The 12,423-nt window shown below is 49.7% G+C and overlaps 1 protein-coding gene across 1 annotated transcript in view; it reads left to right on the top strand.

Annotated features, from left to right (window-relative positions):
- The window catches only part of FRMD5 (FERM domain containing 5), a 135,872-nt gene that overhangs the window by 69,107 nt on the left and 54,342 nt on the right, over positions 1 to 12,423 (top strand). The window contains exons 4-6 of the mRNA XM_040342196.1: positions 2,989 to 3,067; positions 8,607 to 8,704; positions 12,287 to 12,410. Of these exons, the coding sequence (XP_040198130.1) occupies positions 2,989 to 3,067; positions 8,607 to 8,704; positions 12,287 to 12,410 (301 nt within the window). The remainder of the gene's footprint in view (positions 1 to 2,988; positions 3,068 to 8,606; positions 8,705 to 12,286; positions 12,411 to 12,423) is intronic.

Below are 12,423 nucleotides of genomic sequence, written 5' to 3'. Positions count from 1 at the left end.
CTTTAAAAATAATTTAGAACGTGGCCAAACAAAGCAAAGTTCATGTGTATAAGGATCCTGCGATCTTCAAATTTTTTCAAAAACTTCCACCACACCCGACAGTGCTCAGTGACTCCTCCCCCATCAAATGGACACTCACCGGATAGGTATGCCTCACACTCTCGTGTTTTGGCACAAAAAACCTTATCAGATGTAGTTGTTCCCGTCAATAAAGATGTAATCCAAATATGACATCCAATCAGTTCCACATATATGTCAGAGAGAGACAAAAGAAGTGCAAATAGTGTGATACCATCAAAGGTTTAATAGCACACCAAAATAAAACTTCAAACAGTGCACTCACACACAAAATCTTGTAAAACAGCAGAATATCACATCAAGAAACTCCTTCAAACGTCAAAATGGTGAGAAGCGGTCACGGCGGACCCCCGATCAGCGAGAAAAAGTGAAACCAATTCTCCTACTCACGGTGCCATGGACTTCTGTCAGAAGCGGCTGCACATCCACTTAAATAAAAAACTTCAAACGCACTCTGCATCCAAAAACGCAGCACTCACTAGTAAAATTAGACTGTATGGCAATACCCCGACATGTTTCGTTATAAAAACTTATTCTTGGGACTCAACTTAAACCTTTGATGGTATCACACTATTTGCACTTCTTTTGTCTCTCTCTGACATATATGTGGAACTGATTGGATGTCATATTTGGATTACATCTATACTGACGGGAACAACTACATCTGATAAGGTTTTTTGTGCCAAAACACGAGAGTGTGAGGCATACCTATCCGGTGAGTGTCCATTTGATGGGGGAGGAGTCACTGAGCACTGTCGGGTGTGGTGGAAGTTTTTGAAAAAATTTGAAGATCGCAGGATCCTTATACACATGAACTTTGCTTTGTTTGGCCACGTTCTAAATTATTTTTAAAGACTGTCTCTTGCACTTTCAGTGCGTTCACTTCACGTTTAAGTCAATCACGGGTGTTTATTATTACAGTCACAGTTTAGTGTTTATTTCTTAAACTGGATATATTTTGTTTATTATCACTGTATATCATTACATATGGGTTGTAGTAATGTATTTTATATAGTCAAATATGCACAGTTATTTGATAGCGCTGTTTTAATTTGTTGACACTCCTTAGAGAGTTTCATCATCTTACATTCTTTTTGTTCACTTATTATCTTCTAAACAGCAGCTAGGCATCATCCACTCCTCCATAGGCGCAACGGTGGGCGACTTTTTAGGGCGCATTCTATAGATCACCCATTGTTACTAAGTCACTTACACTGTCGGATCTTAAATGTAATTACTCCGCCCGCCGCTAGGTGGCGTTTACGTTCACGTCTCATTTGTTTATGCAAATGAGCCTGATACGCCGATTCCCGAACAAATTTGCATCGCGTAACCGTCGCTAAGGTCGTTTGCGTAGGCGTACGGTTACCCCTAAAGGAAAGAGGGGGGGTTTTCCTTGCGCTAGGAGAATGAATATAAATGAATTTCAAATGGATAAGTGAATAAATAAATAGTGAGTAATTCCAGCAGCAACGCTAAACATGTGATATACACGCAAAAAATAAAAAGAAAAAAGATGAGTTGCGCTAGGAGTCGCAACTTAATGCGAAAATAATATAAATAAATAAATGCTTAAATGAATAAATGAATAAAGTGCTAGTGCAAAAAATAGCAAAAAAAAGGGATGATGCCCAAACAGTCATGGGAAAAACCTTTCGGGGTAATTACAACAATCTGCTATTTGGGACCAAACGCTTAAAAAACTTTGTTAGTCCATTAGAATTGCATACTAATCAATTGTTAGGCAGTCCAAAATGAGAGGGGAAATCAACAGCAGAACCCCAAAACATATGAATGTCCAAATAGATGGGCAAAAAACAGTTGCAGAGTAATAAAATGATCCAAATATTGAACAGCCTCTGGTCTCTGGTCAGAAGAAACATATATTCCCACCGAGAGGTAAGTAAGGGTGTGCTCTTACCAGATCCACGATCATAAAAAGCGTGTCGATCCACTCAGGTCATGGAGAAAACTCGGTCACAGCTGACAGGCAGAATATCCTCTCCAATGTGTTTAACGGCTCCACGTCCATCCGGCGAACCAGGGGAAGAAATAGGCTCAGAATGTGAAGTACCGTCAAATATTTATTAAAAATTGTGCAACATATACACAGCGGTACATATAATTTAAAATTGCCGGCTAAAACAAGCAAACAGATACAAATAAAAAACGTGCGCCCGTGCATCCGGGGTCACGTAAAACGCAATGACGTTCGGTGCGTGGCTCCGCCCTGATCGATTTCACCACAGATGGCGTTGTCAAAGGGCTATATGGGCTGCTATATGAGGGGTAACATTACGCCAGTCCCACGTAGGCCATGTTAAGTATGGCGTCGGGTCCGTGTAGTTTTTTCCCGTCGGGTACGTTGTTTTACTAAGTCGTTCTTGAATACGACTTTACGTCAATGACGCACACGTCGGCGTCATTGACGTTTTACGCCGAGAACTGGAGCATGCGCACTGGGCTATTTTAAGCCCGGCGCATGCGCAGTTCGTTAGAATCGGGGGCGTGCTTAATTTAAATAGAAGCCGCCCCCTTGGATTTACGCGGGGATACGCCGGGCCAAATACACTACGCCGCCCCAAACTATGGAGCAAGTGTTTGGGGAATACAGCACTTGCTCCTGTAGGTTGGGGCGGCGGAGTGTAAATGGCTTACGCGCCGCCCGCCTACAATGTACCAGAATATGGCCCAATGTTATTTGTATCTCTCCATCTCCTGATAGTACAATGTTTATAAACAATGTTACTTTGTATCTCTCTATCTCCCGATGGAAGGGGGACTATGATGGGGGTCCTGATTTAAGGGCCTTCGCATTTCTTATCCAGCCCACTTTATTGGTAAAGCAGAACACTGTGTAGTAGCGATTCCTGTTGTTTTGTATTGAGCGTCTCTTCTTCTCTCGTCCAGCTCGCCCTCCATTCATCATGTGCTTCCGTGTAAAGTTCTATCCTCCAGACCCAGCGGCTCTAAAAGAAGAAATCACCAGGTAAGTGCGGACAGTCACAGCGCAGTGCGTTGTCTGTGAAAACAGTGACAATAAATATCCCGAAATGTTTCCTGCTATCAAGGCGTGTGAGCGCCCCCCTCCCCTGTATGGTAGTGTTGGGGATTACAGTATATGGTCACATGAAAGCAGAAACATTCACTGTGACTGCATATGAACTAAGAATCATTTCCAAGACCTGCACACACACACACACGAGTGGTTTGGCCAATCCGCATCAAATCCCGGCATTTTCGGGGCACATGTAGGTGCAGCGGGCGTTTTTGGGATGCCCAAAGGAGGCACAGGGGCAGCGTCTAGCTACCCGCTATCAGCAGCCTGTTGAAACCTATCACAGTCCTAAAATACATGCTGTACCTGGAGGCCGTATCATGTGGTTGTCACGTTTAGAGCCCTTTCACACTGGTGCGTTTTTGCAGCGTTTTCGCTGTAAAAATAGTGCTATTAAAACGCTCCCCATGCATCTCAATGGACCCTTTCACACTGAGGCGTTGCATTGGAGGGGCGTTGAGAAAAGTCCTGCAAGCAGCATCTTTGGAGCAGCTTTTGAGCGCTGAAAAAAACGCTCCAAAAACGCCCCTCTCCATTGAAATGAATTAAAAACGCGGTAAAAAAACAGTAAAATAGCGGTGTTTTACCGCTATTTTAACGCTCCGCTATAGGCATTTCAAATGTGAAAGGGCTCTTAGGGTTCTATTCCTTTTCATATTTCTCCGAATGAGGAGGAGACAAGCTGGCTCCCTATTTTGGGGTGTTTCAAGATGGCGCCATATAGGACAGGACATGCAGCGGAGGAGCAGTGGGCAGGATTTGCTGGGTGTCTCAAAAGGTAAGTGGCATACGGAAAGGAAAATGAGTGACTCTTCATCAATGCCCATCAGTGCAGCCTCATCAGTGCCTCTTCATCAGTGCAGCCTCATCAGTGCAGTCTCATCAGCACACATCAGTACAACCTCATAAGTGCCTCTTCATCCGTGCCCATCGGTGCCGCCTTGTCAGTGCCCATCAGTGCCCCTTCATCAGTGCAGCCTTATAAGTGGCCATCAGTACAACCTCATAAGTGCCTTTTTATACCAGTGCCCATCAGTGCTGACTCGTCAGGGCCCTTCAGTGCAGCCTCATCATTGCCGCATCATAAGTGCCCATCGGTTAAAGAGAAAAATGTATTATTTGCCAAATGCTGTCACAGAAACAAAGACATTTTTTTATTTATTTTTTACCAAATTTGGGGTATTTTTTTATTTTTTTTTGTCTGTTTAGCAAAAATCCCCAGAGGTGATTAAATTCCATCAAAAGAAAGCGTCATCTGTCTAAAATAAAATAAAAAATGTCCTATGTGTACAGTGTTGTATGACCGCGCAATTGTCATTCAAAGTGTGACAGCGCTGAAAGCTGAAAATTGGCCTGGGCAGGAAAGGGGGTGAAAACGGCCGGGAGGCAAGTGGTTAAGGACAGCTCAAGGAGAGACCTTGGGGTTCCATGGATGGGAATGGCGGGTCTGGAGGACGGGCTCTCTTGGTATCCGCCCCTTCATGGATGGGAATGGCGGGTCTGGAGGAGGGGCTCTCTTGGTATCCGCCCCTTCATGGATGGGAATGGCGGGTCTGGAGGAGGGGCTCTCTTGGTATCCGCCCCTTCATGGATGGGAATGGCGGGTCTGGAGGAGGGGCTCTCTTGGTATCCGCCCCTTCATGGATGGGAATGGCGGGTCTGGAGGAGGGGCTCTCTTGGTATTCCCCCCTTCATGGATGGGAATGGCGGGTCTGGAGGAGGGGCTCTCTTGGTATCCGCCCCTTCATGGATGGGAATGGCGGGTCTGGAGGACGGGCTCTCTTGGTATCCGCCCCTTCATGGATGGTAATGGCAGGTCTGGAGGAGGGGCTCTCTTGGTATCCGCCCCTTCATGGAAGCGGATTGGGATATTTCTATGTGTGCAAAAAATGTAACAATTTCCCGGAATGCAAAGTAGATAAAAGAAAAAAAAAAAGTCCATTAACCACTTCCATACCGGGCATTTTCACCCCCTTCCTGCCCAGACCAATTTTTAGTTTTCAGCGCCGTCGCACTTTGAATGACAATTGCGCGGAATTGCGCGGACGTGGCTCCCAAACAAAATTGGCGTCCTTTTTTTCCCCACAAATAGAGCTTTCTTCTGGTGGTATTCGATCACCTCTGCGGTTTTTATTTTTTGCGCTATAAACAAAAGAAGAGCGACAATTTTGAAAAAAACACAATGGGCCAGATTCTTAGAGGAGATACGACGGCGTAACTCTGAGTCCGGCCGTCGTATCTATGCGACTGATTCATAGAATCAGGTTACGCATAGATCTCCCTAAGATCCGACCGGTGTAAGTGACTTACACCGTCGGATTTTAGGCTGCAATACCAGGCCGGCCGCTAGGTGGCGTTTCGTTTTTTGTACCCGACGAATATGCAAATGAGGAGTTCCGCCGATTCAGAAACGAACGACCGCCCGGCGCATTTTTTTTAACGTCGTTTGCGTTCGCCTTTTTCCGGCGGAAACTTACCCCTGCTATAGCAGGGGTAAGTGCGGCGTATCCTATGTTAGGTATGGCCATCGTTCCCGCGCCGAGTTTTGAATTTTTTACGTCGTTTGCGTAAGTCGTTCGGGAATACGGCCGGACGTAATTTATGTTAACGTTGAAACCAATGACGTCCTTGCGACGTCATTTGGAGCAATGCACGCTGGGAAAATTTGAGGACGGCTCATGCGCTGTTCGATCGGCGCGGGGACGCGCTTGATTTAAATAGTACACTCCCCCTAGCCGCGGAATTTGAATTCCGCCGGGGGATTTACGATACGCCGCCGCAACTTTAGAGGCAAGTGCTTTCTGAATAAATAATAGCGGCGGCGTAACGTAAATCAGATAGGTTACGCGGATCTATCTGAATCTGGCCCAATATTTTTTACTTTTTGATTTAACCACTTCCTTACTGGGCACTTAAACCCCTTCCTGACCAGAGGACTTTTTGCGATTCGGCACTGCGTCGCTTTAACTGACAATTGCGTGGTCGTGCGACGTGGCTCCCAAACAAAATTAACGTCCTTTTTCCCCCACAAATAGAGCTTTCTTTTGGTGGTATTTGATCACCTCTGCGGTTTTTATTTTTTGCGCTATAAACAAAAATAGAGCGACAATTTTGAAAAAAATGCAATATTTTTTACTTGTTGCTATAATAAATAGCTCAATTTTTTTTTTTTACGTTTTTTTTTTATCCTCAGTCTAGGCCGATACGTATTCTACATATTTTTAGTAAAAAAAAAAAAAATAAATCGCAAAAAGCGACTAGTTTGCGCAAAAGTTATAGCGCCTACAAAATAAGGGACAGAATTATTATTATTATTTTTTTTTTTTACTAGTAATGGCGGCGATCTGCGATTTTTATTGGGACTGCGACGTTATGGCGGACACATCGGACACTTTTGACACATTTTTGGCGCCATTCACATTTATACTGCAATCAGTGCTATAAATATGTACCAATTACTGTATAAATGAGACCGGCAGGGAAGGTGTTAACACTAGGGGGTGAGGAAGGGGTTAAATGTATTCCCTATATAGTGTTCTAACTGTGGGGGGAGGGGGGTAACTGGGGGAGGTGACCGATCTGTGTCTCTATGTACAAGAGACACAGATCCGTCTCCTCTCTCCCCTGACAGCACCGCTGTCTGCGAGAGCCGGGAATGAGAGATGATCTCATATGTAAACATATGAGATCATCTCTCATTGGCCGCACAGATCGCCTAGGAAACGGCCACTCCGATTGGCCGTTCATGGCGATCTGTGACTGGCTGTGTCCAAGGGACACGGCCAGCACAGCAGTTCCCCGCTGCGCGCTCGGGAGCGCGCACGGGGAACGTGCAAAGGGGCGGCCGTAAAAAGACGGCCTGTTAGAGATTGGGAGCCGCGCTGAGGCCGTACAAAGTCGTACGGCCATCAGCAAGTGGTTAATAAATATCATAATTTGTTTTTTAAAAAAAATGTTTGTTCCCTCAGTTTAGGCCGATACGTATTCTTCTACATATTTTTGGTAAAAAAAAATCGCAATAAACGTATTTGATCGGTTTGCGCAAAAGTTCTAGCGTCTACAAAATAGGGAATAAAATTATGGCATTTTTATTTTTATTTTTTTACTAGTAATGGCGGCGATCTGCGATTTTTTTTTTTATTGTGACCGTGATTAATTGGACACTTTTGACACATTTTTGGGACCATTCACATTCATACAGCGATTAGTGCTATAAAAATGCACGGATTACTGTGTAAATGTGACTGGCAGGGAAGGGGTTAACACTAGGAGGCGCTGAAGGGGTTAAATATGTTCCCTAAAGTGTGTTCTAACTGTAGGGGGGAGGGGACTCACAAGGGGAGGAGACCGATTGGTGTTCCTCTGTACTCAGGACATGGATCACATGGATTACACCCCATCATTACACACACAGATCCATGGTCCTGCCGTGATTGCGGGCAATCGCGGGTGCCCGGCGGACATGGTGGCCGCCGGGCACACGCACCGGGTCCCGAGCAATGCGGCGGGGGTGCGCCCCCTAGCGACCGGGAATGCAAGGACCTCATATGACGTCCAGTCTGAACGACGAAAGGTCCCTGCCGACGTCATTTTACTACGACTCGGCCTGCTCGTACGTTCGTGGATCGTCGGAAAAAGCTAATTTGCATACTCGACGCGGATTACGACGGGAACGCCACCCAGCGGCCGCCGGAAAATTGCATCTTAGATCCGACGGCGTACGAAGGCGTACGCCTGTCGGATCTAACACAGATGCCGTCGTATCTTGTTTGGTGGATACCAAAACAAAGATACGACGCGGGAATTTCGAAATTACGCCGGCGTATCAACAGATACGCCGCGTAATTTCTTTGAGGATCTGCCCCACAACGTCTACATAATAGGAGATAGTTTTATGGCATTTTTATTAATATTTTTTTTTATTAGAAATGGTGGCGATCTGCGATTTTTATCGTGACCTGCGACATTGCGGCGGACACATCAGACGCTTTTGACGCTATTTTGGGACTATTGGCATTTACTGTGTAAATGACGCTGGAAGGGAAGGGGTTAAACACTAGGGGGCGAGGAAGGGGTTAAGTGTGTCCTAGGGAGTGATTCTAACTGTGGGGGGGGGGGGCGTGGCTACCAGTGACATGACATTGATCACAGGGAACAGTAGATCACTGTCCTGTCACTAGGCAGAACAGGGAAATGCCTTATTTACATAGGCATCTCCCCGTTCTGCAGCTCCGTGACACGATCGCGGGACACCGGCGGACATCGGGTCCCGTGGGCATGGTCACGGAGCACGCGCGCGCCAGCATGGCGGAAATTTCGAAAAACAACCGACCTGTACGTTGCTTTGCGCACAGGAGCCATTCTGCCGACGTGTATCTGCTGGCGGCAGTCGGCACGCGGTTGAAGAATATATTGGTGTCGCCTCCCTGCCTGCTGATTGGACAATAACCTGAATATCCGTCTCCCTCAGGTATATGGTTTTCCTGCAAGTGAAGAGAGATTTGTACCACGGGCGGTTGCTGTGCAAGACGTCTGATGCGGCTTTGCTGGCGGCGTACATCTTACAAGGTATGTCCTGACAGGCTGTCACTGGCTCCTCCTTTATCATTTACTGAGTCCCTCTCGCTTCATTGGCTAATCCGTCTTCTACCTCTACCGAGTTCCCCCTTTACATCAGAGTCCACATAGTTCCCCCTTTTACATCAGAGTCCACAGAGTTCCCCTTTTACATCAGAGTCCACAGAGTTCCCCCTTTTACATCAAAATCCACAGAGTTCCCCCTTTTACATCAAAATCCACAGAGTTCCCCCTTTTACATCAAAATCCACAGAGTTCCCCCTTTTACATCAAAATCCACAGAGTTCCCATTTACATCAAAATCCACGGAGTTCCCCCTTTACATCAAAATCCACAGAGTTCCCCCTTTACATCAAAATCCACAGAGTTCCCCTTTTACATCAAAATCCACAGAGTTCCCCTTTTACATCAAAATCCACAGAGTTCCCCTTTTACATCAAAATCCACAGAGTTCCCCCTTTACATCTGAGTCCACAGAGTTCCCCCTTTACATCTGAGTCCACAGAGTTCCCCCTTTACATCTGAGTCCACAGAGTTCCCCCTTTACATCTGAGTCCACAGAGTTCCCCCTTTACATCTGAGTCCACAGAGTTCCCCCTTTACATCTGAGTCCACAGAGTTCCCCCTTTACATCTGAGTCCACAGAGTTCCCCCTTTACATCTGAGTCCACAGAGTTCCCCCTTTACATCAAAATCCACAGAGTTCCCCTTTTACATCAAAATCCACAGAGTTCCCCTTTTACATCTGAGTCCACAGAGTTCCCCCTTTACATCTGAGTCCACAGAGTTCCCCCTTTACATCTGAGTCCACAGAGTTCCCCCTTTACATCTGAGTCCACAGAGTTCCCCCTTTACATCTGAGTCCACAGAGTCCCCCCTTTACATCAAAATCCACGAAGTCCCCCCTTTACATCAGATTCCACGGAGTCCCCCCTTTACATCAGATTCCACGGAGTCCCCCCTTTACATCAGATTCCACAGAGTTCCCCCTTTACATCAAAATCTGCAGAGTTCCCCCTTTACATCTAAACTTGCAGAGTTCCCCCTTTACATCGAAATCCACGGAGTCCCCCCTTTACATCAAAATCCGCAGAGTTCCCATTTACATCTAAACTTGCAGAGTTCCTATACTCTGTGGACTCTGGAATGTAAAGAGGAACTCTGATGTAAGGGAGTTTCTGCTCACCAAAGCCCCCTTATATCAGCGTCCACAGAACGCCTCTTAAATCTGAGCCCCCCTTACATTAGTTTACTTAGAGGCAGGAGAGAGAAGGATGGGTGGGAGGGGGATACTTCACTCACAGACAGGGTATGGAGGATGAGCTCACTCACCTATGATGGAGGCTTAGCCATTGGCTGCCTGCACCTTTTGATCATTCAACTGCTGGGCTTTACAATTCCCACGGTTCACACACAGGAGGGGGGGGGGCAGACCGTCTCTCTCTCTCCTCTCCCATCAATGCGAGGGAGGAGGGAGAGGGAACCGCCAGTGCAGACTCTGGGCTGTGTAAGGGAGATGCTGTCGGCTCAGAGCCCTGCAGCCGGCAACCCTGCATAGCTATTCTTATAGCAATTTTACCAAAGAAATGTAGCAGAATGCATTTTGGCCAAAACTTATGAAGAACGATTATTTATTTGCCAAACTAACAAGAAGCAACAACAGAAGTTATGTGGCCCTTTCCAGCTCAGCGTCAGAGTGGCCCCCCCCATGTGCTCAGCCTCAGAGTGGCCCCCCCGTGTGCTCAGCCTCAGAGTGGCCCCCCCGTGTGCTCAGCCTCAGAGTGGCCCCCCCGTGTGCTCAGACTCAGGGTGGCCCCCCCTGTGTGCTCAGCCTCAGAGTGGCCCCCCCCTGTGCTCAGCCTCAGAGTGGCCCCCCCGTGTGCTCAGCCTCAGAGTGGCCCCCCCGTGTGCTCAGCCTCAGAGTGGCCCCCCCGTGTGCTCAGACTCAGGGTGGCCCCCCCTGTGTGCTCAGCCTCAGAGTGGCCCCCCCCTGTGCTCAGCCTCAAAGTGGCCCCCCTGTGTGCTCAGCCTCAGAGTGGCCCCCCCGTGTGCTCAGCCTCAAAGTGGCCCCCCTGTGTGCTCAGCCTCAGAGTGGCCCCCCCCGTGTTCTCAGCCTCAGGGTGGCCCCCCGTGTGCTCAGCCTCAGGGTGGCCCCCCGTGTGCTCAGCCTCAGAGTGGACCCCTGTGTGCTCAGCCTCAGAGTGCCCCCCCCGTGTGCTCAGACTGGCCCCCCCGTGTGCTCAGACTCAGAGTGGCCCCCCCTGTGTGCTCAGCCTAAGAGTGGCCCCCCCTGTGTGCTCAGCCTAAGAGTGGCCCCCCCTGTGTGCTCAGCCTAAGAGTGGCCCCCCCTGTGTGCTCAGCCTCGGAGTGGCCCCCCCTGTGTGCTCAGCCTCAGAGTGCCCCCCCCCTGTGTGCTCAGCCTCAGAGTGGCCCCCCCCTGTGTGCTCAGCCTCAGAGTGGCCCCCCCTGTGTGCTCAGCCTCAGAGTGCCCCCCCCCGTGTGCTCAGCCTCAGAGTGGCCCCCCCCTGTGTGCTCAGCCTCGGAGTGGCCCCCCCTGTGTGCTCAGCCTCGGAGTGGCCCCCCCTGTGTGCTCAGCCTAAGAGTGGCCCCCCCTGTGTGCTCAGCCTAAGAGTGGCCCCCCCTGTGTGCTCAGCCTCGGAGTGGCCCCCCCTGTGTGCTCAGCCTCGGAGTGGCCCCCCCTGTGTGCTCAGCCTCGGAGTGGCCCCCCCCCTGTGTGCTCAGCCTCAGAGTGGCCCCCCCCCCTGTGTGCTCAGCCTCAGAGTGCCCCCCCCCTGTGTGCTCAGCCTCAGAGTGGCCCCCCCCTGTGTGCTCAGCCTCAGAGTGGCCCCCCCTGTGTGCTCAGCCTCAGAGGGCCCCCCCCCCGTGTGCTCAGCCTCAGAGTGGCCCCCCCCTGTGTGCTCAGCCTCGGAGTGGCCCCCCCTGTGTGCTCAGCCTCGGAGTGGCCCCCCCTGTGTGCTCAGCCTAAGAGTGGCCCCCCCTGTGTGCTCAGCCTAAGAGTGGCCCCCCCTGTGTGCTCAGCCTCGGAGTGGCCCCCCCTGTGTGCTCAGCCTCGGAGTGGCCCCCCCTGTGTGCTCAGCCGCGGAGTGGCCCCCCCCCTGTGTGCTCAGCCTCAGAGTGGCCCCCCCCCCTGTGTGCTCAGCCTCAGAGTGGCCCCCCCCCTGTGTGCTCAGCCTCAGAGTGGCCCCCCCCCTGTGTGCTCAGCCTCAGAGTGGCCCCCCCATGTGCTTAGCCTCAGAGTGGCCCCCCCGTGTGCTCAGCCTCAGAGTGCCCCCCCCCTGTGTGCTCAGCCTCAGAGTGCCCCCCCCCCCATGTACTTAGCCTCAGAGTGGCCCCCCTGTGTGCTCAGCCTCAGAGTGGCCCCCCCCTGTGTGCTCAGCCTCAGAGTGGCCCCCCCCTGTGTGCTCAGCCTCAGAGTGGCCCCCCCTGTGTGCTCAGCTGGCATGGCAAACTCTTCATGTGCTGCTCTGGTGCCATCTTATTGCAGGATTGCGCCAACTTGAGGAAACTGAACTGTTGAGCTGTAATTCTAACCCATCTGTGCCTCTCCTGTAGCAGAGATCGGTGATTATGATCCCGGAAAACACCCCGAGGGATATAGTTCCAAGTTCCAGTTCCTCCCTAAACACTCCGAGAAGCTGGAGCGACGGATTGCTGAGATTCACAGGAACGAGCTCAGGTGAGGAATGTGC

The sequence above is a fragment of the Rana temporaria genome, chromosome 3, assembly GCF_905171775.1.
Source record: "Rana temporaria chromosome 3, aRanTem1.1, whole genome shotgun sequence".
In the NCBI taxonomy this organism is placed as follows: domain Eukaryota; kingdom Metazoa; phylum Chordata; class Amphibia; order Anura; family Ranidae; genus Rana; species Rana temporaria.
The sequence above is the reverse complement of the archived record's forward strand: the minus strand, read 5'-3'. Positions and strand labels throughout refer to the sequence as shown.